This window comes from Pleurodeles waltl, chromosome 9 (genome assembly GCF_031143425.1).
Source record: "Pleurodeles waltl isolate 20211129_DDA chromosome 9, aPleWal1.hap1.20221129, whole genome shotgun sequence".
Lineage (NCBI taxonomy): Eukaryota > Metazoa > Chordata > Amphibia > Caudata > Salamandridae > Pleurodeles > Pleurodeles waltl.
Genome location: NC_090448.1, coordinates 342,102,328 through 342,129,114, shown reverse-complemented (window position 1 = coordinate 342,129,114; position 26,787 = coordinate 342,102,328). Strand labels below are relative to the sequence as shown.

The window sequence follows — 26,787 nt, the reverse complement described above, 5'->3', positions numbered from 1 at the left end:
ATATCTTTATTTCTGGTCTTCTTTTTTTGTGGCCTGTCTTTTCAAGTCCACATCTTCCCAAAATGTTTAATTTTACTTTATTACTATTGTACATACACTATCTTACCCAGAAATGGAGTGTGACAATCAACAATTTATATCCTGACTGACCATGTGTGGTATGGTGAGCAATTACCTGACCAATCAGCCTTTGTTTTTGTTGGGAATAGCAAGGCCATTGTAGTTTCACAGCTGCTACTTTTTTGATCAGATTATCGGTTGGGTATTCTCTTGGCATACCCTTAACTCAACAAAGATTAGTTACTAACACCCAGGGCACAAGTTCTAAAAAACAGAAGTGGGGGAGTGACCAAGTTAGACAGTACTCAAATTACATCATGCCACATGTGACATCACAACGCCTGACATCACAAGTGGCATCCCAGAAAGTGACATAACAGGAAGTGGCATCACAACCCATAATCTCAAAGGAAGTGACATTAAAAGAAGTGGCATCAGATCTTAGGACCTCACACGTATGTTTAGCAGGTCCATAAGGAGTACATTTGAGCGCATTAGCAGATTTAACAAATAGGGGTTTTAGGATGAATTTGTGCCACAAAAGTGACAGAACTCCAACGCAAAATCTGAGCCTCAATTTATACATTTTTTTTTTTTAAACTCTGCACAAAGATACTGACACCAGGAGAATGTGGCAATAAATCTGCTCTGCTTAATTGGTTGCAAAGTCAGCATGCTAAAATATCTTATGGGGTTAAGGCACCTGCTGCAGAGAGTTTTGTGTGCCCTGTAAATCTCAGGGAATAATAATAATGGTATGATAACTCTGGAGGTTAACACATTTGCTGGAGAAATCTGTGTTCTGTCTAGTCCCAGTTTTGAATGGAAGTAGCATAGTTAAGGTGCCTCCTGAAAAGCACATTGTGTAACATGCAGAAGACAGATTTTTATTTTATGTAGACAGGTAAGTGGGCTACTGCTTTTAGCAAAGAGATCCTTTTGTCGTTGGCAGTTCATAAATTATAATCCTTCCAACATAGGATAGTGAGTTATGAAGGGCATGTGACTCCTACACCTTGTAAACCTCACTGTCCTATGTAACACATCCTGTGTGTAGATTTACAAACTTATATGCTTTATTGTCACTGTATAATGTGTGCATGTGATGTAAAGTCGATTGACACACTGCACTGGGATAAGTAGCGCTATAAAAGAAATAAAAACAAAATAGTGATATTTAAATTGTTACTTGTGTAAATACTGGAACAGACCAACACATCTGACATTCTTACAAAGGATGCCTATCTCTTATTTACACGGTCTGAACAAAGTCAAAACCATGCCTCTCTTAAGTACCTGCAAAGTGACAAGCTGAGTTCCTTTTCTTCCATCCATTGCATTTGCCTCTAGGTGTGAGCCTCAGACAGCCCCCAGCCAGGATACTCTGAACAAAAGGAGTCCTGATGGCTCCTTAACTACAGCTTTTGTTTAAGGCCCAGTTCGGACTTCAAATAACAAAGTCCCTTCGCCTGCATGTTGCTGCTTGGAATTAAAGCAGACAACAAGCAGGCACTGCTGAATGTGTCCAAGTGCCTGAACATTACACTTGGATGAGTTCAGAGTATTTCAGTGGGGCACAACTCCACCCTGTGAAAGTAATGAGTGGACGCCGTCTACCCATGTGTTCCTCTGTCTTGTGCCCTGCTATCATCTAAAAAATGTACACTTGTTGCCAGGCTATACCAGCTAGTAATACTTTCTGGGAGTGCCCATTTGGGTAAAAACAACATTTGCTGTGCTGTTAAGGTCGAAGCCTACTAGAAAGCACGGCTGTCTGGTTTGCTAAATACATCTTGGGGACATTCAGAAAGCTGACCTAGGAATGCAATGCGTTCTGCCTGTTGCTTACCATTGCCTTTGCAGTTTGTAACTCACATTTTCTGGCTTTCTTTTTGCTGGCTTTATTTGCTCTAGGCTTTCCAGCTTGAGTTCGTCACTCCTGTTGCCCAGACCTTGTTCACTGTATTTTTCCACAATCTTGATGTCTGTAAACAGACCTTTGAATCTTGTTCTTATCTTGTCACATTTGCTGTGCATTCAAAGATAGAGGTCAGATGTTATGCTCTCTCTTCCAGGAAGCTTGGTGTTTATTTTTCTTCCCCTGACTTCAACGGGAGAAAGATTATATGAAAATCTTGCTAAGTACCAATGTAGGAGGAGAGGGTGCAAGAGTTTTTTTTATGGTGCACAGGAAAAAAAGGACTGTGCTGATGTTTCAGAATATATCAGGATTAGTACAAATGAAGCACATTTTGTTTTTATCATTCTGAAGTGTGGTGGAAACAAATATTTGAATATGATCAAAACACATCAATACACTAAGTAGTGACATTTGCACCCATTATTGTTTGTGTTTTGATGCAAATGTAATGGTCATTTGAATTGATAAGGCGTTGTCTGTAATGGCAGTGCACTACCACACCATGCATAGTCCAGGCTATGCTACTCCACTCTATGCCACACCACTCCATTCTACGACACTCCACCCTGCAACATGGTATTCCACTGTAGGCCTCCCCCACTATAAGACACTCTGCGACACGCCATACCACTCCAATCTACAGCACTCACTCCACAACACAACACTCCACTCTACGCCTTTCACTCTGCACCACTTACCCGACTCAACTGTACCCCACTCCAGTCTACCCCACTCCAATCTGCCCCAGTCCACGCCACACCAATGTACCCCACTCTACCCCAACACGCTCCATTTTGCTACAATCTACCCCAGTTTACTCCACTCCAATCTACCCCTCTACTACACCAATTCTATGCCACTCCACTCTACTCCAGCCCAATTTACTCACCCCACCTCAATCTACCCCACACCATTCTATTCTACCACACTTCAATCTATTCCACTCCACTCCAGTATACCAAAATCCACTCCAGTATTATCCAATCTACCTCACTCCACTCCAATCTACACCACTCCACTCAATCTACCATAATCTATCCTATCCCACTTCACCCCAATCTACAGCAATCCACTCAAATTTACCCCAGTCTGCTCCAAACTACCCGTCTCCCCCACTCTAATCTATTCCACTCCATCCCAAACCACCTTGCATCAGTGTGCTCCAATCCAGCCCAACCCACCCCACTCCAATCTTCCCGGCTCCACTTCATTGTACCCAACTCCAATCCACTACAATCTACACCAGTCCAATTTACCCAACTCCGCTCCAACCTCCACTACAATCTATCCAACTCTTCTCCACTGTAATCTATCCACTCAATTCCAGTCTATCCCACTCCCCCACAATCTATCCCACTCCAATATACCACAATCAACCACACTCCAATCTATCATAATCTACCCCATCCAATCTACCCCACGCCAGTCTCTCACATTCTACTCCAGTCTATCCCACTCCACTTCACTCCAATCTACCACACTCCACTCAATTTTACCCCACTTCAATCTAAACCTCTCCACCCCACTCAAATCTACCCCACCCTACTCCACTCTACCCAAACTACCCCATACAATCTACCCCTATTGACTCCACCCCAATCTACTCTATTCTATTCTACTCCACTCTACCCCAATCTATTCCACTTCATTAGATCCCACCCCACTGCAATCTACCCAACCTCAATCTAATCTACCCCACTCCAGCCTAAACATTTCCACTCCTATCTACCCAATTCAGTCTACCCCACTCAAATCTACCCCAATTCACTCCAATCTAACCCACTCCACCCTACTTAAATCCACCCCTCCCCAATTTACCTCTCCCCAAGCTACCCCTCCCCAATCTACCCATATCTACTCCACTTCTATCTACCCCACTCTACATTAACCTGCCCCCCTTCACCCCGCCTCATCCCACTCTACCCCACTCCAATCATCCTTCTTCAATCTACCCCACTCCAACCTACCTCAATCTACTGCACTCCACTCTTTTCCAATCTACCCCACTCTACTCCATTCTATCCCAATATATTAAACTCCAGTCTACCCCACTCCACTCTATCCCACCCTAATCTACTCCACCCCAATTTATTCTACCCCACTCCCCCACTTCAAACTACCCCAATGTACTCCACTCCAATCTAGTCCACTCTACCCCAATCTACCTCACTCTACACCAATCCACCCCACTCCAATCTACCCTGCTCCATCCCAGTCTACCCCACACCACTCCAATCTACCCCACTCTCCCAATCTACCCAGCTCGTCAATTCTACCCCACTCCAAATTATCCCAATCTACACCACTCCATTACAGTCTACCCTAATATAATCCACCAACCTACCTTACTCCAATGTACCCCACTCCAATCCACCGACACTACTCCACCCCAGTCTACCCCACTCCACCCCAATCTACTCTAATTCAATCTACTTCACTCCAATCTATCATGTGAATCTACCCACCTTCTACACTCCAATCTACATCACTCCATCCCATGCCAATCTACCCCAATCCACCCCACTTCAATCTACACCACTCTCCCCCACTCCACTCTACGCCAATCTACCACAGTCCACTGTACCCCAAACTACCCCATTACACTCTATCCCATTCCAATCTACTCCACTCCAGAAACTTTTAGCCATGCTGAACAACAGCCACACTGGTGTATAACATGGCTAAAACACAGTGCCATAGGCGAGACTTATTGGCTTTGCCAATGCTTGTTTTAGCAGGAACCTTAGCTTGTTTTTTTTTTCAGTTCCTCTGAACACACTCCTGCTTTGATGAGCAGATTACACCGCAATGTTCAAGTAAGTTATGAAATCCAAGTTGGTGAACGTTTGGCAGTTGTTGTTGGATCGGGTAACTTAGGGCCATATATATACTTTTCGACGCACAACTGCGCCAACGCAGTTGTGTGTCAAAAAAGTTAACGCCGGCTAACGCCATTCTGAAGCGCCATGCGGACGCCGTATTTATTCAATGACGTTAGCCGGCGGAGCTGCCTGATGATCGTGAAAAAAAATGACTTACACCAGGCAGCGCCGGCGTAGGGGAAAATGGAGCTTGGGCGTCAAAAAATGGGGCAAGTCAGGCTGAGGCAACATTTTCACCTCAACCCGATTTGCGCCATTTTTTTAGACTCCCAACCCCCATTGAAATGACTCCTGTCTTAGCAAAGACAGGAGTCATGCCCCCTAGCCCAATGGCCATGCCCAGGGGATTTATGTCCCCTGGGCATGGTCATTGGGCATAGTGGCATGTAGGGGGGCACAAATCAGGCCCCCCTATGCCACAAAAAAAAAAAAATACTTACCTGAACTTACCTTAATGTCCCAGGGGTGGGTCCCTCCATCCTTGGGCGTCCTCCTGGGGTGGGCAAGGGTGGCAGGGGGTGTCCCTGGGGGCATGGGAGGGCACCTCTGGGCTCCTTCCGAGCCCACAGGTCCCTTAACGCCTGCCCTGACCAGGCGCTAAAAAACGACGCAAAAGCGGCTGGACGTCATTTTTTTTGACCCGCCGACTCCCGGGCGTCATTTTTGCCCGGGAGTATAAATACGGCGCACATGGCTCGGAGTCATTTTTTAGACGGGAACGCCTACCTTGCATATCATTACCGCAAGGAAGGTGTCCACGCTAAAAAATGACGCAAACTCCATGAACTTTGGCGCTAGATGCGTCTAACGTCAAAGTATAAATATGGAGTTCGTTTTGCGTCGAATTTGCGTCCAAAAAAACGATGCAAATCCGGCGCAAACAGAGTATAAAAATGGCCCTTAGTTAGGAATTTCATCCTCTTGACTTACTCAAAAAGTTGGGCCTGATGTATGACAGGTTTTTGTGATTGCAGGGCCTATGATTCGCAAAGCTGCAGGCTTCCTGATTGCAACAATTCGACTGACAGTAGATTATGAGTGACAAATCACTGAAACGCGTCACTGAGACTCGCAGGGCAAACACTGTGACTGATTATAAACAAATATAAAAAGGGGGTATGAATTAGGCGCCCCCTTTTGTTATTGCTTTGCCGAGAGATGAAAAAATGGTTTGTGACTACAATTGCTGTCACAATCCATTGACTGCATACCGATGCCCAAATGCGGGTGATTTCCATTCACACTGTGGAAGCTGTCAGTTATAGGTAGTTTCCACATAGTGAATGTCAGCTGTGGACTTTGAGAGGATGACATAGCAGTCCAGGAGAGTGCTGAATATTTTCCCCACCCTTCACTGAATGGCAATTTTGAATTTGAGGGACAGGGGCTACAATTTCTACAAACGCCAATATAGGAATGAAGCTCTGAGGTCGCTTGCAGAGCTCCATCCCTGCATTTGCAGCCACTCGCTAGGAATCCAAAATGCATCCTGCCCCATTAATATGCACGAGGAAGGATTTTTGGACATCCTATTCAATGTCAGCTCTTTGCACTGAAGAGGATTAGTACATTCGTTGCAGAACCAACATTTTCTTGGGTTGCAAACTAATATCCGTGCAAAAGCAGTCTATTTCATCCCATCCACGCAAAAATGTCCTTCTCAGTCTATGGCTGGTAAAAAGACACTATGGGCCTGATTCTAACTTCGGCGGGCGGCGGAGGCCGCCCGCCGAAGTTCCCCCACCAAAATACCGCTCCGCGGTCTAAAGACCGCTGAGGGTATTTTGGGATTTGCCCTGGGCTGTCGGGCGGCCGCCAAAAGGCCGCCCGCCAGCCCAGGGCAAATCAAACTTCCCACGAGGACGCCGGCTCAGAATTGAGCCGGCGTAGTGGGAAGGTGCGACGGGTGCAGTGGCACCCGTCGGCTATTTCAGTGTCTGCATAGCAGACACTGAAATACTTTGTGGGGCCCTCTTACGGGGGCCCCTGCAGTGCCCATGCCCAGGGGCCCGCGGCACCCCCTACCGCCATCCTGTTCCTGGCGGGAGACCCGCCAGGAACAGGATGGCGGTAGGGGGTGTCAGAATCCCCATGGCTGCGGAGCGCGCTCCGCAGCCATGGAGGATTCTGTAGGGCAGCGGAAAACCGGCGGGAGACCGCCGGTTTTCCTTGTCTGACCGCGGCCGAACCGCCGCGGTCAGAATGCCCTGCGGGGCACCGCCGGTCTGTCGGCGGTGCTCCCGCCGACCCTGGCCCCGGCCGTCTGAGACCGCCGGGGTCAGAATGACCCCCTATGCTTCGTGGGTGTTGCCAACCTATGCTGTACATCCAGCCACCCTTAAGACTTGTGGGGCATGTTTTGTGATGAATACATTAATGAGCCATTAATAATGCTACTGTTCTTTTCTGTTATGTGACCACATTTCACTGCCACCACTTAGTGGTGACATTGCTATAGAAAAGTGGTCTTCAAATAGGTGGAGTGGGTGTCCAGCCCTGCCCAGTCATGCTGTCCCAGTGTGTCTACCCCCTTCTTTGGAGGCCTCATCTTCGCTTCCCTTCCATTGCTGTTATTTATGTATCTGTGAGCCATGATTGAGTTCTTCTAGTGCTGCGTGCGGGTGCGTCCTAGCAGACCGTGGTACGCCCCCGGTTCTGCTGTCTGTACAGACTGTCGGCTCCTCGGCTCATGGCTTCGTACAGCGGATCACCCCCCCCGGAGGTGGAAAGGCTGAAAAGTGTTGGCAAGAACGAAGACTGAGAATGTCAAAGCTGCTTCATGACTGCGTTTGAATTCCAATAAATGTTTGCCAATGTACTTGTTAAAATGCTTTTGAAAAAAGCGATAATTGTATATGGTTGTAGTGTTCGAAATGTTGGCCGCTATCATGGAAGTAAACCATTCTGTTAAACAAGAAGATTACTTAGAGGATATTAGCCACTACATTTCCTTTAGATGAAGAGTTCAACTGGCGGGCATAGTGAATTCTTTTGTTGTCTGTCAAATTGTCAGATAGGAGGCAATGGCACCAATCTATAAAATGTCAATTGGTGACCAGTCTCAAGCTCCATTCTGTCAAACAGGAGGTCAGACATAATTCTATAATACCCAAAAACATCCTAAATCAGACTTGTAATATTCAATTAAGAAACGTATGTTATCCAATGGGACAGCAGAACACAATGCCCAATAGGAAGTAAGTCTGAAATCAAATGCACAATGTACAGTTTTAGGTCTACCCCATCCATAGCACGTCATTGGGAATCATCAAAGGGGTGATGCTCTAACATCATTATGCATTGATATTTTTTTTAATGCAGCTTGGTACATCATCAATTGTCACTGATTATCCATGCAGGCTTATGTCTCGACCTAATATAGTGCAGTGGAGAACATGGCCGAGCTTCATAATCATCACTTTCACTGTCCATCCTGCCCAATTGTAAATCCTGCCACCCTCCAGATTCCTTTCCCTTTGTACTTGGATTCCCATCTGACCCCCCCTCCCCCACTGTGTGATCCTTAGCATCCAAAATTCCTCTCTTACAACTGCCCTCTCTCAATGCAGACCTGTCATAAATGCATAAATCTCCTGCGTGATCCACTGTAGATCAGAATTAAATGGATCACACAACAGCACATTTTATTATCACAAAATAATCTGGGTTTTATTTCAATATGTTACATCAGGTTCCTTATAAAGGCAGGATGCAGATTCGTGAATCAGCGTGTCAATAAACAATTAAATTAGGCAAATTATGGATTTTGACACCTTGGCCGTGCTTGATAATTTTCATCTAGGTAATGGTGAGGGCTCGGCAAATGAAAGGGACGGCAGAGAACGTAATCATGAAGATCTGAGATAGGCCTTGTGAAGCACAGGACTGGAGGGGAAAAAGCAGAACAAGAATAAACTAGCATTGAGAACCCCCTGCTTTAGCAGCTACAGCAGGTGTGGGGATCCTTATGGGCCTCTTCTGTCCACCTCAACAGACGGAAGCTCATAAATCACGCATAAAGGTGGGGGTTTGAAATGAGGAAAGATTGCATGATAGATGAATCATTGGATGACAGAATGTAAAGGTAAAATAGTGGATATCAGTGGGTGGATGGAATGGTGAAAGCATGACTGGAAAACGGAAGAGACGAAGTAACTCCTCTAGGGGTTGGTGGGCTCACTTGCCTCGCTTGCTATGTGTGATCAGAGCTTTTATTTCAAAGTGGAGGGTGTTTGAACTTTAACCTTGCTTTCTTCCTAGGGATAAGAGCAAGTAGTGTAGGAGGGATCATGGGGTGGCAGAAGGACTAGAGGATGAGCTAAAAGCGTCTGTAGCCATCTACAACTTCAGTGCTTAAGGACACTGATTGGTCAATCAACAAAAGATGAACCAATGCCTGGTACTCTGTATCTTTTGGTTTAGAACATCATCGAGAGGCTTATAAAACCGACCATCGGAATAGGGTTTCAAATTTTGTTGTCATAGTCGACCAAGCTAAATCTGATACCAGATCATTCACAGATATGTATTAGTGGTACTCACCAGGCCCACATTAACACCTCTGGATCTTTGTTCCTTTCTCAGAACTGGCGGACTTCTGTTGACTGGCTATGCTACTATCAAAATCAAGCGAGCATTACTCTTACAGTCATAGAGGAGCACAGATCAGTGTTTATGAAAATGTCAATAAACTAAGTAAGCAAACAGTATTAAAGGGAAAATGGGGAACGCAAGCTGCTGATCCGAGGCAAGTGGAACTCAGAGGGGAAGGGGAGAGATTCCTGAGCAGTGCAAAAATGGTGTCCCTGTCCAATAGGTGTCCCCTGTCAGCCCTTCCTGCTGCAATTGATGCTACTGGCACTCACAGAGGAACACCATGGAAAGCAATTAACTTCCTGAGTGGACTCGTACAATGTGCCCGAGATGCCTTCTCGGGCTTCTTGGGCTCACGTAGCCCATAGAAGACCTTGTTTTACTTCAGTGGAGAGCTGCCGCGCACTCAATGCCCCCTTTAGAGGAGCAGCAGCATTATCATGAAACACAATGGCTGGAGAGGCACCTTAGTTGAAAAATGAACTGTCGGCCATGGCAGAGTTCAAGGGCTTCAAAGAGCTACTTTCTCCAGCCCAGGAACCCCGGGCTATGTGGCTGCAGGCCCCGTCGTGTACAAGATCCTTGCTTTTGTCAAAACAAGAGCTTTGCAGATGCGGAGCTGTTTCGGCCGATGAAGACTCCCTCTCCACGTTATGTTCTTGGTCCTCCAGGAGTTTTCCAACATGTTTCAGCAGTGCAGGGAAGAGCTCTGGCACCCCTTCATACCCTACAGGGCCAAAGCGTAAAGGAAAAGAAGGTTCATCACAAGATGCTCTGTATTCAAGTTACTAGTCATTGTCCATTGTATCATTCATAGATTTAACCCCTTTCCTACTTCTAAAATTCAGATGCATAGACCACAGCGCTACCTGCACTCAAATGGTCAGTGTCTTCCAGACATATCTAGGGTCAGGACCGGTTCCTTCGTCAACAGAGCCCTTTCTGTAGCCACAACAAGAGAGGGACTAAGCTTCATTTGGATCTCTGCTAACCTCCTTCTATCAGATTGTTTCGCAAGAAACTGAAAACATTTCTATTTACACTGTATTAATTAATACATTTTTCTGTGCTTGTAACTGTTATCATGTTACCTCCTACAGTGCCAACAAAAGTCAGTGTACGCACTCTATACAAGTAACACATAACATATCTAATGATTCACATGCATGAAAGTCTCTAACAAAGAGTCTGTGGGCAGGATAAACCCACTTTGCTCCCTAATCAGTGGCTACCCCTACAAAATGCTACAGGGGACCATGACCCGACTATAGTGGGCTGAATCTAGAAAATGTTATCCAATCGGGGACAGAGAAGAAACATAGAACATACAACAGCAATTTATTACTAAGGTACCCCATGCTTGTGTCATGTTGTTTCGCAAGAAAGGAACAACTTTTCTATACACACTGTCTTAATTAATAATTTTTCTGTGGTTTATCTGTTGGTAAATGTTACGTTATCTCCTACAGTGCCAAGGAACATCAGTGTATGTGCGCAATATAAGTGACAGATAGCATAACATATCTCTGTAAGCTATACTCGTAAAAGATAATATGACATATCTCTCTCTAATGGCCTCTAAGGTACCCTGCTTGTGTCACATCCTTGCTACAACCTTCGGTCGCAGGAGCACCCGCTAAGCTTGAAGATTCCAGCCTACTTGGCAGGAACTGTTTTGGCAAAAAGTGCCCCCAACCAATGACACAGGAGCACTTGTGGCAAAATGTATGGTGGCCCGCAATGTATGATTTTTTTGTAGAAGAAAATCTACATAAAGGTGCCTGGTGCGCAGTTTGCCCCATCCTTGTGCATCAGAGTCCTTTTACTTCTTTCTCCTGCCCCGGGTCCCTGGAAGGAAAAATCAGCAACAGAAGCCATCCCATAAATAGTGCGGGCCTTCTGAGGCAGTGCCAGTAGCGGCCATCTTGAATGGGCCGCCAAGAAAAGGTTTAGAGCAACTGAGGATCTACTGTCAGAAATCTAGCGCCTTCCTTCTCTAAATGAGGCAGGCAAATTGTGAGTATTGCAGGGTGGTGAACCAATGATCTATAGGGGTTCACACATTCCGGCAAACTCTAATTGACCCCTTAACACTATGTCCAAATTAACTTTTACCCGTCGTGCAAACATGCCTCCGTGACTGCATGTTTTTAGTCTTTCCAGGACTCCAAAATTAAGTAGTGCCTTAAGCGGGAATGTCAATTGCCTTCTACTGGCTCTATCCAGCCATGGGAGTCCATTGCGAAAAATTAATAAAATATAGTAAAAGGCATCATAAAACCCCAAAGTATTAATTGCCCTTCTCACAGTTCTAACTACTTAGGAGGCCAGTCATTTGTCCAGCTCCAAACGTTCTAACGGGGAACAGAGCAAAATAGCTTTGTGAAACAAAACACTCTGGCATGATATGTCATGAGGGTGGTTTTGTCAGTGCACCTCATTGAGTGTTACAGTGAATGAAGGGAAAGGGGTTTGCAAGAGACAGAAGAGCTTCCTCTGAGCTTTCGATTTCACAATGGAGCAGCACTGAGCCCTCTGTCCAGGGGTCACAATGCCAGAAAAGTGGCACTTCTTGTGAAACCGGCAAGGGGGGGAGGAAAGGAGGTGCAGCAGCCTCTGGGGCGACTGTCTGCTCCCTGTCAGTACAGACAGCTTGAACACCAACAGCGGAAGCTGCAGGAATCAGGAATGGTTGCCAAATATGTGGGCATTCCATTGTGAGTTGCCAGGACTGGGCTAAGCCCCTTTCTACCACTTTCTTGTGATCTGCAAGAATTTGCAAATGCAACACATTCACTAAGGTAACTTCAGTTCGTAGAATTGTCTTTGCAAATGCGAAAGTTGTCAGTGAACTTGCCTCCACTCAAAAAGCACTAACAAAATGCTAAAAATGTACTGCAAGTCTGTGAAAAGGGTGGAAATGCTAAAAGGCCGGACTTGCAGTGAAGCTGAGAATTAGCAGTAGAAGCACAAAAAATCATAAAAAGGGGAAATAGGCAATGTAGGAATGTGAAAATGGATTTTGAAGTAAAACGAGTAAAGGGGGCGTGAGGGCAGGGGATTTGGGACAGCAACCACCATATCAAGCATTACACAAAGTCAGCAGGTCTCGTCTGTAAGACCTACTGCCTTTGCCAATGTTTCTTGGCCATATTGTACAGCAGCGCCGGCTTTAGGACTGGTGGCACCAAGAGCCACAGTTTATTGTGGCCCCCACCACCCCATGACCTCCCCCTCGGTTTCATTCATTACCACCCGGCAAATGTGCCCCTCATCTCTCTATCGCTCCCCTTTCACATACATTAATGTGTTTTAAAGCACTTATTGAGGCTGGCATTACTAATCCACTCAGCTAGCCACTTAAAATATAGGGGCATATTTAAGAGCCCCTAGCGCCATTCTAACGCCACATTAGTGTCTTTTTTTTACGCTAATGTGGAGTAAGAAGGCCAAAACCGTGTGCCATATTTACAAAATGGCGCAATGCATGCATTGAGCCCCTTTGTATTCCTTTGTGCTACATTATGCCTGCGCCAGGAGTAATTATGCAAAGGTGGCATTCCCCATTGGGGGGGCCAAAAAAATGTTGCAAAGAAATATGACAGATTTCTTTGCGTCATTTTTTTCTGGCACTTTTAACGGCTGCTCAGAGCAGGTGTTAAAAGGAGGCTTCTTTTGGTTAGAATGGGCCTCTCGGTGCTTTGCAGGATTAGCATCAAACATTTTTACGCTAATCCTGCAAAGCGTGGGACTAGCATCAAAAATTCTATCACTTGTCCCCTAACTACCACCATGTTGCACCGTATTTTAAACACAGCGCACACATGGTGGCATTAGGGGAGCGCTAAGGGGCGCAAGAAAAGTGGTGCAGCACTGTGTGCAGTGCCACTTCTTTCATAAATGCCCCATAGGGGCAAGTGCCATTCTAACGCACACTAGTGTCATTTGTTTTTAAGCTAATGTGGCGTTCGAAGGCCAAAAGCCGGTAGTGCTGTACAGCACTGCAGCTCTTATGCAGCATGGCTAAAAAAAAGAAAAGAAAAGCTATCATGGCGTGGCCACCACAAAATTGTGTAGGCACATGCATATCTTCAACACAGATGTGCACACCTTCTGAAGAACACAGACTTTTTATTTTTATTTACAGATCCAAAATAGATCAGTAAGGCAAAAAGAAAGTAGTGTGAAAACACTCTTAAAATGAAGCGCAAACAAGCTTTAAAAAACATAAGTGAGCGGGATCAGATTGAGGAGACGTTAGGGCATAACCCAACGAGGCAGGTGGGGGTTAAGAAACATGGTGGTGGGGCTTATGCAACACAAGGGAGAGAATATGGGCGAAGGAGCAACGAGAGAGCAACACAGGTGCAGGTAGGAGTACAGAAGCACATGGTGAATGAGAGACAGTAATCTGGAGGGGGCAAGAAAAGGACACAAAGGAGACCGGTGGAAACTCTCATGGAATGTTTACACAAGAACAAAAAAGTCGTTCCCTAAAAATGAGCAGAGGAAATATAAAATCCTCCCAATCAAAGAGATGGCCATGCTCCAGGGGAGGGACGACTACAAGATGAGCAGTCCGAAACAAGGAAAGCCATCCAATAGAAAGCAGGCAAATACGAGGCATTGGTAAGCAATGGGCGGCCTGCAAGCCTCTGTTTGTTATTGGTAAGCCCACAATATGTGTTTCCCAACCACTGAGATTAAGCTGTCTGGTAGGCTCGAGCTACGATGGGAGTAAATCACTCCGTCTTCACCAAACAATCGCTTCTACTGTAGATATGAAACCTTGACACTGCCCTATCGGACATGAACGTACTTGTTTCGGCGTGGTGTTACTTCTTTCGGCATGGTGCGGCCCGGATTTCTTAAAGGGAAGGACGTGGCACGAATTTTATCCACTTGCAGATGGGTAGCTAAAGCCTGTGATTGCATTAAACACCCACAGAGGTCTTCAGTCAGACTCCAGACCTTTCCACGAGCAAAGACACATTTGTGCACTTTGAGCGTTTTTTCCCCACTTCAAACCTACACTTTGTAAGCCTGTGCTAAATAAAAGATTGATTACCTTGCTGTGCAACTAAAAAATCTGGTACTATTGGGAACCATGCTGTAAATGTTTTTTACGGACAAACACTTTATGAGAAACTGTCTAATATATGTTTCATTCTCCATTATCACTGCTTAACTTAACTTTACTTATCCTCGTCTCTTGAAAAAGCTCCCACATTCACAGCTATGAAGCCCACAGCTGCCAAATGTGACACTTTGAGGCAACAACAATTGGTATGCTGGGATACAGCAGAATTTATAGCAGAAAATTAGAGTCATGTAATGCAAAGTGTTTACTTCTAAAGTCAGGACTGGATGAAAATGACACATAGGAAATGGGATCCCTTGGTAATACTGATAATTTTGACTATCCCAGTTAATGGAAATATTGACAACTATAAACTCAAATCACAACTCAAAATGTTAATTGCTCCTATCAAAGTAAAGCACTTGACATGCAGTCGAGAATGATTATTGCATAGCCTCCTCACCTGGAAAAGCATTGACATCGATCACAGCGCAGCGCCCAGTCCGTGTGTCCACAATCAAATCCACACCAAAGAGTGACATCCCTAGCGCCGACTGCAACCCTCTCACCACCTGGATGATGATGTCCTCCGAAGGGCGGATGACTTCACTGGGTGCCCTGTCCAGCTGCAAGCAGAATCACAGGTCAGATATTTACAAGTTAGGAAGAGTCTCCATCACATTCCTGGCACAACCATATGTCTTGCTCACTGGGAAATTAAAAGGCCCAGACATTGTAGGCTCCATATATCAGCATGTGTTATAGACAGAAAGTATCTACCAGCAGGGTGCTAGCTAGAGTCTGACCTAAGTGGGTGACCTATCTCAGTGTATTTACAGAGGTGTAGATAAGAGTTGGCAACTTTTGAATGCTACATGGAAGGACAGTTTGGGAATAAATGGGAATTATTATACAAATAGGCCTCAAATACCATTAGCCAATAAGGAATGTGAAAAGAAGCTGAAGATGTAGCAAAACTAAACGTAGTTCTCACACACAGTACAAGTAGGGCATAGGCATGAGCAGTACTTTCTGCTCTGAGCTACAGAACAGGTCAATAAGGCCATGGACAGTGCAAGCTTCTCACAATAAGTACATGTACAGTGAGGCAGTTTTCTCTCTCACACACAAGTAGAGAAGAGATAGGAACAGTGCAGGCCCTCCTACAGAAGGAAGAGAGGCAGGGCAAAGAGCAAACGTCTTTCACACATAGTACGGGACAGCATTGGCAGGAGTTTACTTTGCTTAATTTGAGGTGGTGGTTTCCGGTGCTTGGCACTTAATTGTCAATACCAGCACTCATGACAGGCTGCTGCATGGTGGCGCTGTTTGCCTGACTTTATAATATACATTAAAAATGACTAATACCTGTTGTGCAAACCATTTTATAGTTTTGGCCGGCCTAGAATAGTCTGAATTGTCAGACTTTTAGTAGGAGTGTCATGATTAATAATTGTGTTGGTACTGTCATTGACAGCTCTGGCAGGGGCAATTGGTGGTGGTGCAAGTTGCAGTGGTCTCCTGACAGGGGCCCTGGCACTTTTCTTTTTTTAATAAATTAGGCACTGCAAGAGTAGCGCAAGTTGAATTCACACACAAAAAAGAAACAGCTTGTAGAGTTAGTAAGCATGAGTGATCCAAGTCTCCATCAAATTCAGAACACGTACAACTTAACTTAACAGGCTGAAGAATGCCATTCTTCACTGGACTTTCACACACAAATATAGCATGTGAAGGCAAGTTTTCCCTGCATACATACCCAGAAAAGACAGCACAGGAAGCAGTAGCGTTGTAGGTTTCCATGGCACATTGCGAACAAAGAGAGCACACAGGTGCATTCATGGGGCCTGATTCACAACTTTTCAGGATTCACAAAGGTAAGTTATGAGTGCGGGTGTAAGGATACTACTTGTAACTTACACCTTTGTGAATATTGAAAAGTCGCAAATTTAGACTTTTGGTGTAAACTTAGACCAAAAGTCTAACTTTACCTTTGTGAATCAGGCCCTTGTTTTGAAACCGCATAGTGGGTAAGTTAAACGATGCCACATTAGTGCATCCTTCCCTCACACACAAAGTGAGTGTAATATGCAGCGAGGAAGGATAATCACTTTTGAAGAATATACTATACGAAACAGAACTCAGATTGTCAACCTACTTACTCATTAAATCACTGTACTCAAGTAATGTGCCAGAAATGTGAAGAGCAAAATAACTACTTTGCAATAAATTTGTGCAAAGAAAGCTTAAACACCGTGGCTGCCCAGTCAAAAATACACAGGCATTCTACATTTTGATATAATTAAAAGGGAGTAAAATGCAACAATGGTACAGAGTGTTTGCTTCCAGAGTCACTAACTACTTTTTCAGATGACAGTGGTGCTATGGTCAGGATGCAAGGATGGCCTTAACATTATATTCTTACAGACTGAAAAAAATAGAAATTGTCATGTAAGGGTCTCAGATTGAAAACAATCTGTTTTATCTCACTTTCACAAACATAATTTTGCTGGTTACTTGATCAGCAAGACAACTGCAGTGTTAATATTGCTACTGAGGTCACTTATCCGTGTGTATTTCTTCTTTAATTTATGGATTTCATTCAGTAAAGACTGATCCTTTCCTTTACAGCAATGTATCCAGCAGTGTTGGGTGCATGAATTTGCAACTGTGAGGTAAAACCCTCCCCTCCCCCAAAGCCAAATAGCATAAATTGTTCAAACTCTTAGATCTGCAAGCATAACTTGAAAACAGATAACGTTTTTCCTCTGTGGAAGAAAATAATATTCAAGGGAGCTTTGTATCCTGACTGATGCATCGCTATCATCAGAAAAAGACGCCTGTGGAGCAAGTGGCACCAAAAAAAAAATCTCAAACTGGAATGCTTTGATTATAAACGTTCCATTATCCTTGAAACATGGTTTAATTAGCAAGATTTCTTGTCAGCAATTTCCATACTAGACTATGGTGTTCGTCCGTCGTTGTCGACGATGACCAAGGACATCACGCTGAGGAGGTTGACTGAGTATAGTGTGTCCGGCTGTGGCTGATCAGTCCGATGCGGGTTCGGAAAGCTCTGCCGCATGTCAGGCACAAGTGGTCTGCTGGATTGGTTGGCAAAGAGTTGGCTATGAATTTGCACTGCTCATGCTACTTCTGCGCCTCTGCAATCCTGCTCTACTCATAGGAGGTAGCAACTTGCTGATACAGCTTCACCAGGCAGGGCTGTCTTGTGCTAGGGTTTCCAGGAGTCCAGGTCAATGCCAAAGCTGTCCAGAGAGACTTTTTAGTTGTCCTTGAAGCACTTTTTCTGCACACCTTGTGTGTTTGCCTTCCGCCAGTTCACCATAGAACAGTCTCTTGGGGGGCATATGTCGGACACGCATACAAGGTGGCCTGCCCAACTGACTTGGGCTCTCCTCAGCGGGGTGTAGATACTTGGCAAACCAGCTTGAGAGAGAACATCTGTGTCTGGAACTTTGTCCTGCCAAGTAATTTTCAGCAGCCTTCTTAAGCAGTTCATGTGCAAGCTCGTACACAGTCCATGTCTCACAGTCATACAGTAGTTTGGGCAGTATGACTGTCTTATACATCTTCAACTTTGTGGACAGTCTGATGCCTCTCCTCTCCCACACTAACTCCCGCAACCGTCCAAATGCAGAGCTTGCCTTGGCGATGTGTGTTTCGACCTCATCGTCAATGTTCACAGATCTGGAGCGTGTGCTGCTGAGGTATGTAAATTTGTCAACAGCCTTCAGGATTTCTCCTGAAGGTTTGTCAGCGATCTTCATGTTAGACTATACTACTGTACTGGAATCCAGTCCAGAAAGGGCAATGCTTGTGGACTGTGATCGACTTGAAATTTAGCAAAGTCTCCAAAACAGTACAACACAAGCAGTCTGCTTTGGTTAGAACCAAATCATGAGGCATAAATTTACAAAAAATACTTCAGAAAATGTTATATCTTGAAGGTCTTTGTAGCTTTTTTCAGGAAAGTAACCCAGGCACTCATCCCTGACCTGGGTAACCAGAGCGGAGTTAGTCTGCTCAAACTCCCAAAAAACCAAAAGACCTTAACTTGGGGACAACATTAATTTTGGTACTGGTGTTCAATTCCACTCTCTTTTTGACTCACCAAAACAAAAATGGCCCCTATTTGTGAAATAAGGAGCTAAAAAAGTGACCCATTTCTGCAAATTAGGGCAGTTTTGAACTTGTAAGTACATGCTGTACAAGAGGTTTGCAAAGTACGGGGATTCCATGGATTTGAGCTTGCTGCTTTAGCATCAGGGAAATCAATATTAAGAACCAGCCAAGCAGACCATAAAAAAAGCCAACAAACAGCCCAAAAAAATCCCCCAGACTGACTTGTTGGACCAGCCCATCGAGTACTGCCCGACTTCCCTGTAGGCCAGTCCGGCCGGCTCATGACTAAATTCACAAAGAAATATTTTCCAGCAGGTCTCCCTTCTAAGTGGGCGCTCAACAATGTGAAGTACCTGGATATCATGCTCAATATGGGGCTAACTTGCACTGTGTCTAATAAAATAATGCATTAAAAGCAAAAACCTTCTGCACATTTTTTCCCCCACTGGTCTGGTTTAAAATTGCAACTGTAGGATAGAGTACAAACAATGAAGATGGCTGTTGCTCCGAGATTTGTCTATTTATTTTTGCTATGTTACTGTTTGCAATGCCAAGATCCACGCAATCTGAAATAAATGGGGGAATTAAGAAGTTCACCTAGGGCTTTGGAAGACCCATACAAATCTTCATAACTCAAAAATATGAAGTTATCTGGAGACCTGAGATTATTCAGGGTCCTACTATTTGGCACAACAGTTGGCATTATGCTCAAGGTTACTACATCATGTTTCTACAGACTGAGATGTGTTCAAATTGGGAGCCAATTGATATACTGTGACGGCTAATGAGATACATTATACAGTGGGTTTACAAAGACCACTGAATGTCAGTCCACTACCTTACAGTGGTGCATTGTCCATTTTTAGTACGTTAGTATTACTACACTAGCGTTACTACCATATTATAAAATGCTATACATAAACCTATATGTGAAGGTTCCACCTCCAGCTCTCCTATCTGCTTCTGTGAGGAGATCTCTGTCCAACTGCGGAGGAGGTACACACCTAATGTACACATATACGTTTTCGTACTAAATGTGGGAGGTACATGGGATGGCAAGGAAAAGGGCAATACTTACTATAAAATGGGAGGGTTAAGAGAGGAATAAAGAGAGGTTTAGGGAGGGACATGTAACATCCACAAAAGGCTAAGTCCCTTCCTATTAACAGATTGCACTTCTAAAGTTACTACAGCGAAAACAGTAGGCTGTAAAATGCAGTCTGAGAGCTAGAGGGCTAAGAAGCAGTAGAAAATGGACCCAATACAAAATAATGAGCCCAAAAACATGTAAGATGCAAATAACGTCTAGGTATATGATGTGATATACTCTGATATACTTAATATGTAGTACATTATGTGATATTATATAATACAATATTTTACATGACATCATAGCATGCATGAGCAGAGTAAACTGCCAGTCTGCATCCAATTAGGTCCCAACAGTCCCACATTATCTTTACCCTTAAAAATGTGTGATATTGATTATAGTATTGCATGTCATACTCTGGAGTTGTTTGTGTTTGTTTTACTATGATATTTTGCGGGTATTTTAAACTAACTAAATCCAGCTTGTTAATCAACGTACATATGTGCATTTTGAAACTTCACACCCTTTTCAAGTTTATCACCTTTTACTGCCTTGTAGCCTAAAATGAACTACAATTGTTTTAATCAATGTTTTGACATTTATTCCACCACAAATTTCAAGTGGAACATATTATTTGCAAACTGCAAGAAAATTCATCTAAAAATACTAGCTGAAATATCTTGGTTGGGTAAGTCCCCAATCCTTGTATTCCAATCTTAAAATAGCTCAGATGTAACCAACTGCCTTAAAAATCACACATAAAGATAATTAGCCGTCACCTGTGTTAACATATAATGATCACCATGATTTGGGAACATTTAGTGGTTGCAGTACCTTCTCTCTGCTGGACAGAGTATTTCATTTCAAGGCAAAGGCTCAACCATGAGCACCAAAGAGATTCCAACTGAGATCCAGGCTGAAGTTTTTGAATGACACCAATCAGAAGAGGGATATAAAAATATGACAAAGGTAAGACTACACAGTATGGCTATATAGAAGGGTCTGGACTACAGGATGTGCTTGGTACCATTTATTAGGGATTTTTATTTGCACAGGGCACAAAGGATTCCAGCAAGTTGACACAGTGCTGGAACGCTAGAAAAAGCTATAATGCAATTCAGGAAACCTTAATCAATGTTTGTGTTTAGCAGATAGTTGGTGGTTTCCATACTATCCCATGTACAGAATAAAGAAAATATAAAGGTAGGAGGAGAATATGTACTCACTGCAGACAAGTGGGAGCAGGACTCAGGTTTGGAAACATCTTGGCTGTTGAATGCTATTGTTTTTCTCTCTTGAAACAAACAAGATAAAGAAGCCATTACAGACTTTCTCTTGATACAGGTATACAGCCACACATGACAAGGAAATGTTCACTCTTACATTTACTTGTGAGCAACTGCTGCATTCTTATGACTTTCATAATATACTGGATGACCGTGCCACAATTTTTACCAAAAATCAGTATTGCCATCATTGATAATATCATAACCAACAACATATCATCAGCAATTATAGCTTCATCAACGTGAACCATATCCACAGTCAACCACCACATTACCATCATCGACAGACCCTAACAAAAGTGAGCAACCCCTAAGACCAACACCACCTTTATCAGAATTAGCACCATCACTAGTGATAACTTCAGCAGCTGCAATCACCTCTCAAGATCACCATCCCTGTATGCCCATCATCAACACATCTTTCCCTACAAGAACTCTTCTGCAACATTAGCACAACCACACCAACTACCATCAGTATTAAGGAATCCATAGCCCCAATGAAATCATCATTAATCTCGCTATAGTCTACAACAATACCACTGACATCTTTAACAAGATGACCAAGTTGCCACTAACAACATCAAAGTCAACAATACTTCTAAGAACCAATCAATACCACTACTTGCACCAATACCCACAAAATAACAGTGTGACACTAACAATACTGCTACCTCAGCCAACATTACAGTCCAGCATAATACTATTATTTCATGGATAGCACCTCCGTCAAGTTCATCAACATCACCACTGTGATTACTGATAGCCAAAGTTCATTATAACAAATAAAAGGCAGCTCTAATAGAAAGGTAACTTAAAACTATTAAAATGTTGTTAATACCACTAATGGCACCTACAATTCTCCATCTTTCCTATCACAAAAAAACATTTGGCACAAGATTTCAGGCTGATCCCAGCAAAATACTTACACACAACCCTTAGGGTAACCACTGTGTTTGAAAATTATTGCACACTGATACAATGACTGGATTCTAGCTTCTAGGATATACTAAAATACTATGATCGAAGGAAAGTTCTAAAGATTACCTGATTCTCCAAAAGGAAAATTCTTCAGAGATGGTCTTTTCACCACAAAGTGTTCAGCGCCCACCACGAAGACCTTGAACAGGACGGCATTGTGGTTTATGAAACTCTGCAGCAAGCAAGGGGGCTTTACCTCTCGGAGGCCCTCGTGATTGAAGATCAAAGCCATCTGTGAAGGGCATCACACTTTTTGTATCTCTAATTTGCACTGTGTCACATCAATTCTCCTCCTATTCCGCACAATAAATATTAGGCCCTGAGGCACCATATAAAATATAATATATATAAAATAATATATATATATATATATATATATATATATATATATATATATATATATATATACCTACACTGCCTCCTTCAATCACAAAAGACAGGCACTCCATGAAGCGAGGTGTTAACAAAAACACATTAAAAAACAACCTTTTTTTTATATAACAACCTTGCCATAACATTGCTGCTATAATAACAAATATTAATACTGCAATCGGGCTTAATACACCATAGTGAATACCTCCAATACGTTCTATCGTGAATACGCCCAGGTTGCGCATAACAAGGTGGATGGAAGTAATAAACCTCTGTAGATATCAAGCACAGAACGGCTTGAAATTGAAGCAAACATGTTATGGCAAGGTTGTTATATAAAATAAAGGTTGTTTTGTAAATGTGTTTTTGTGTGGGTATGCATATTGGGAATCTATGGCTGCGAGCAGGTTGACAAAGGCATTTTTATGCCGAAACGTGTTCCTGTTCTCGCATTCTAAGAAAAATATAGATTTGAGTTCACCTCGCTTCATGGAGTGCCTGCCTTCCTGTGATTGGAGGAGGGAGTGTGGATTTCTGAACGCGGTAGGCGCGCGCCTAACACTGGCACCGCCGGCGTTCAGGTGCAGGGGAGACAACGCAGATGAAGAAGAAATACCTCATATCTATATATATCATAGATGCATTCTACTAGATTTTCACTTCACTCAATACTTTGTTTGGGCAACCCGGTGCAAACGGTTTCCAAAATGTGACTATTTAGGGCATTGCAGTAAACTCAGATAAGGATATCTGCCTCAATAGCCTGTTCCGCACATTCACTTTTCCAATGGCACTAGGTCCCTCTTCTGTATTTTTCATGCCCCCGTCTCCGCTAAAACGTCCTACCTTCTATGCATCAACATATGCCCTATCTACCCTCCCTATTTTTTAATTCCTTTCCTTTATCTCTACCCCTTTCTGCCCATACCCTGCATCACTCTCCACCCTTGCAACAACCTCCCTAGTCTGTTTCTCTACTTACCATCAAGTCCCTAACTTTTTATCCACCAGAACTTTGGGCTAGCTCTCTCATTTCATGTTTTTTCCTCTTCAAAAGGATACATATGTATAACTTCTATCTGAAAATTAGTATATTCTTTATGACTGTGTACTTAAACCTGGTGTACAATGCCACAATACACCCACAGGTGATTACAGCTAGCTGTAAAAATGAAAGTTATATAGTTATATTGTAGTAGATATCTATGGCCAAGGAAGCATGGGAACTTTCGGTTTTAAGATCTCACTTCTAAAGCACTTTATATTCCTTACAACAGCTTCAATTTCACTTTACAATGTTGTGGTTGAGCGGCATGGTGATCAAACACTTACCCGAGGTATGAACTTGCATTCCCCCCTCTTATATGTTCTTGAGGGCCTACAAAGATCTTTTTGCACGAAGCATTTGATCTTAGACACCTACCCACCCTTTTGTTCATGCATAGGACTGACTCACCTCATGGGAGATTGATCCATGGGCCACACGAGTTTTGCAAACTGCAAAAAGATAAAACAGTCTTACACCACACCTTGGATTCCAAAAAGTGTCAAATACATATGTTGCCTGTATGCGTTGTGCGGTGAAAATTACAAACTAAGGGTAAAACTGTAAAATGTTGTTACTTTGAACAATCCAAGCACCATAAAGTGTAAAATAAAATGATCGTTAACTACTGTATCTAATATTTCCATTAAATGCCAGTAAAAATAAATAACAGGAAAATTAAGTGTTGTAGTCGCTCGTGGATTGAAGGCCAGGAAGCAGTGCCTAGTACTCTGTGCTGGTCGGCTGGAATAGTTAGTGGTCCAATCTATTTTGTTCTAACAGCAGTAGGATTGGAACATTTGATGCTGCAGTTGTGCAGTTCCTTGTGCCCCCCACATTTTTGTTTGCTTTTCTTCCTCTCACAAAACAAAATGCATCAACCCAATCCAGGGAGTAGACACATATTGCCTCTCCACTACCCAACGGCCAGGCTCCATGATCAAATACCACATCTCCTTTATGGAGGGTGTTGGTTCAATTTACCTTAAAGGATGTGTGCTGCACTCCCACCAGAGAATATAGAATGATCAGAAAGTTAGCGAAAAGATTATATTCACCCAGCCCTGTTGTGAAAATGACCTTGCGTTACACATGCTCTCTTGGGCGAGAAGCACCCTATGCTTATTTCCCACAAATGGCCTCAGTGCACTTTAGGTGTGGGGTCCTAACAACAGGATACCATCCTGCTTTCTAGGTTTTTCACATGCTGGGCTCACTAGGCTTGTATCATTCAAGTCCTTGCTTTTTCATTGATGCGGCAGGCTGGGCACATAGGGGTAAAGGGAGAGTACTGTGTGAGAGGCAAGCAAGAGGGTGGATCATTTAAAGCTTGTTCTTGTCATTTCACAAAATAACTATTGTAAGGGTAGAGCAACCCATGATCCCCTTCTCCAGGACATCTGGGTACAAAGCTAGAACTTTGGACAGCACCCACCCACAGCAATTAGGTAAGGTATTGGATCAGTGTTGACAAGGTTGGCGGCCATGTAGCAACCTGAATGACAAGCCCACTTACTGATCTCCATCTGTTTCGAGGCATGCCTAAACATGTGTCACCTGCCAGGGATGGGTTGATACTGTCCTCAGGGATGATTCAGGAGTAGCAGATCATGCCACTCAAGTTATCACCTATGCCTCGAATTAGAAATAGGCTGAAGCACATTCTCCACAAAGCCTTAACTGCAACAAGATCCACAAACAGAGGGAATGCAATGCAGAATACACCTAGTCGCATATTTAGACTCTGTTTGTGCCGGATTTGCTGCATTTTTTTTTCTCCCAAATCCGGCGCAAACTTACCTCCATATTTAGATTTTGACGCTAGATATGTCTAGTGCCAAAATATTGGTGTTAAAGTCATTTTTTGCCTGCGGAAAACTATCTTGAGTCAATGAGGTGCAAGGTAGGCGTTCCCGGGCAAAAATTGACTCAAAGGCCCTAGCACAATATTTATCTTCCTGTGCAAAAATCACAGATGGGAGGAGGAAGGCCTTAAATAATGGCGCTAAGCCTGCTTAGCACCATTATTTAACACCTGGGTCAGGGCAGGAGTTAGGGGACCTGTGGGCCTTTTTCCATGGTCAGAGACCATGGAAACAGCCCACAGGTGACCTTCCCTGCCCCCAGGTATACCCCCACCCAACCGCACTCACACCTGGAGGACACCTAAGGATGGGTGACCCATCCCAGGTAAGTCCAGGTAAGCATTTTTCTTTTTTTTGCAAAGTGCAATAGGCGGGGCCTATCTTGGGCCCCCCTACATGGCACTGTGCCCAACAGCCATGCCCAGGGGACTTATGTCCCTTGGGCATGGCCATTGGGCTGGGGGGCATGACTTCTGTATTTACTTAGACAGGAGTCATGTCCATGGGGGTTGTGTGTGGAAATAATGACGCTAGTCAAGTTAGTCATTTTTTTTACTCTAACCTGACTAGCGCCATTCTTTAACGGACAACCTCCAGTTTTCCCTACGCCTCCCCAACCCGGTTAGGGTCAATAATTTTGATGCTAACTGGGCCTTACCGCCGGCTAACGTCATAGCTTATAGGAACGCAGGTTTGGGTCAAAAAGTATAAATCTGGGCCTAAAAATTTAAGAGAGGGGTATAAAACTCTCATGAAAACATAGAAAAAAAAATCTTTAATCTCCTTAGTGAAGTGGCAGCAGCAAAAGATTACTAGACTTTCTGGTGCTCAGTAGGTAAAGAAATGGCAAATTCTCAAACAATATTACTGCAAACATTCCCACTGAGGTTTGGATAACAGATTTCTAAAATATGTTCTACATTTATAGCTTATCTTAGACTAGTAGATAAACAACACAGACATGCTGAAGCAAACAACTATGCCCCAGTTGCTTGGTTCATGGAGGAGATGATAACTGAAGTGGTGCTGACTTTTAAAGACATTAAAGCTCCTGGACCTTATATGTTTCCATAGGGCCCATATGTATACTTTTTTGAGCTGCATTTACGTCATTTTTGATGCAAAAACGGAGCCTACTTACAAAATATAATTGTGTTTTGTAGGTTTGCGACGCTTTTGCGTAAAAAAGTGACGCAAATGCGATGCAAAAAAAGTATAAATATGGGCCCAAGTGCTTCAAATATTTCACAGAATGATGGCCATTAAAACAATCAACAGCTTTCACATTTGCCAGCCAGGTATGCTTCCTAGGATCATGGAAAACAGTTAATAGAGCCGCTCTTCAAGCAAAGTAAATTATTCAAATCCAGCTCATACAGACCGACCAACTTCATTGACACTGAGGAAATAATTCTTCGTCTAAGGACATTTTGGAGCACATGAGCTCAAGGGCTGAAGAAAAATATATC

The 26,787-nt window shown here is 43.6% G+C and overlaps 1 protein-coding gene across 1 annotated transcript in view; it reads right to left on the bottom strand.

Moving 5' to 3' along the window:
- Positions 1–8,505: 8,505 nt before the first annotated feature.
- The window catches only part of LOC138259284 (inositol-tetrakisphosphate 1-kinase-like), a 123,075-nt gene continuing 104,793 nt past the window's right edge, over positions 8,506–26,787 (bottom strand). The window contains exons 6-10 of the mRNA XM_069206903.1: positions 23,865–23,905; positions 22,103–22,268; positions 20,999–21,066; positions 15,000–15,162; positions 8,506–10,183 (exon numbers count right to left, since the gene is read on the bottom strand). Coding sequence (XP_069063004.1) covers positions 9,924–10,183; positions 15,000–15,162; positions 20,999–21,066; positions 22,103–22,268; positions 23,865–23,905 — 698 coding nt within the window. The 3' untranslated portion in view covers positions 8,506–9,923. The remainder of the gene's footprint in view (positions 10,184–14,999; positions 15,163–20,998; positions 21,067–22,102; positions 22,269–23,864; positions 23,906–26,787) is intronic.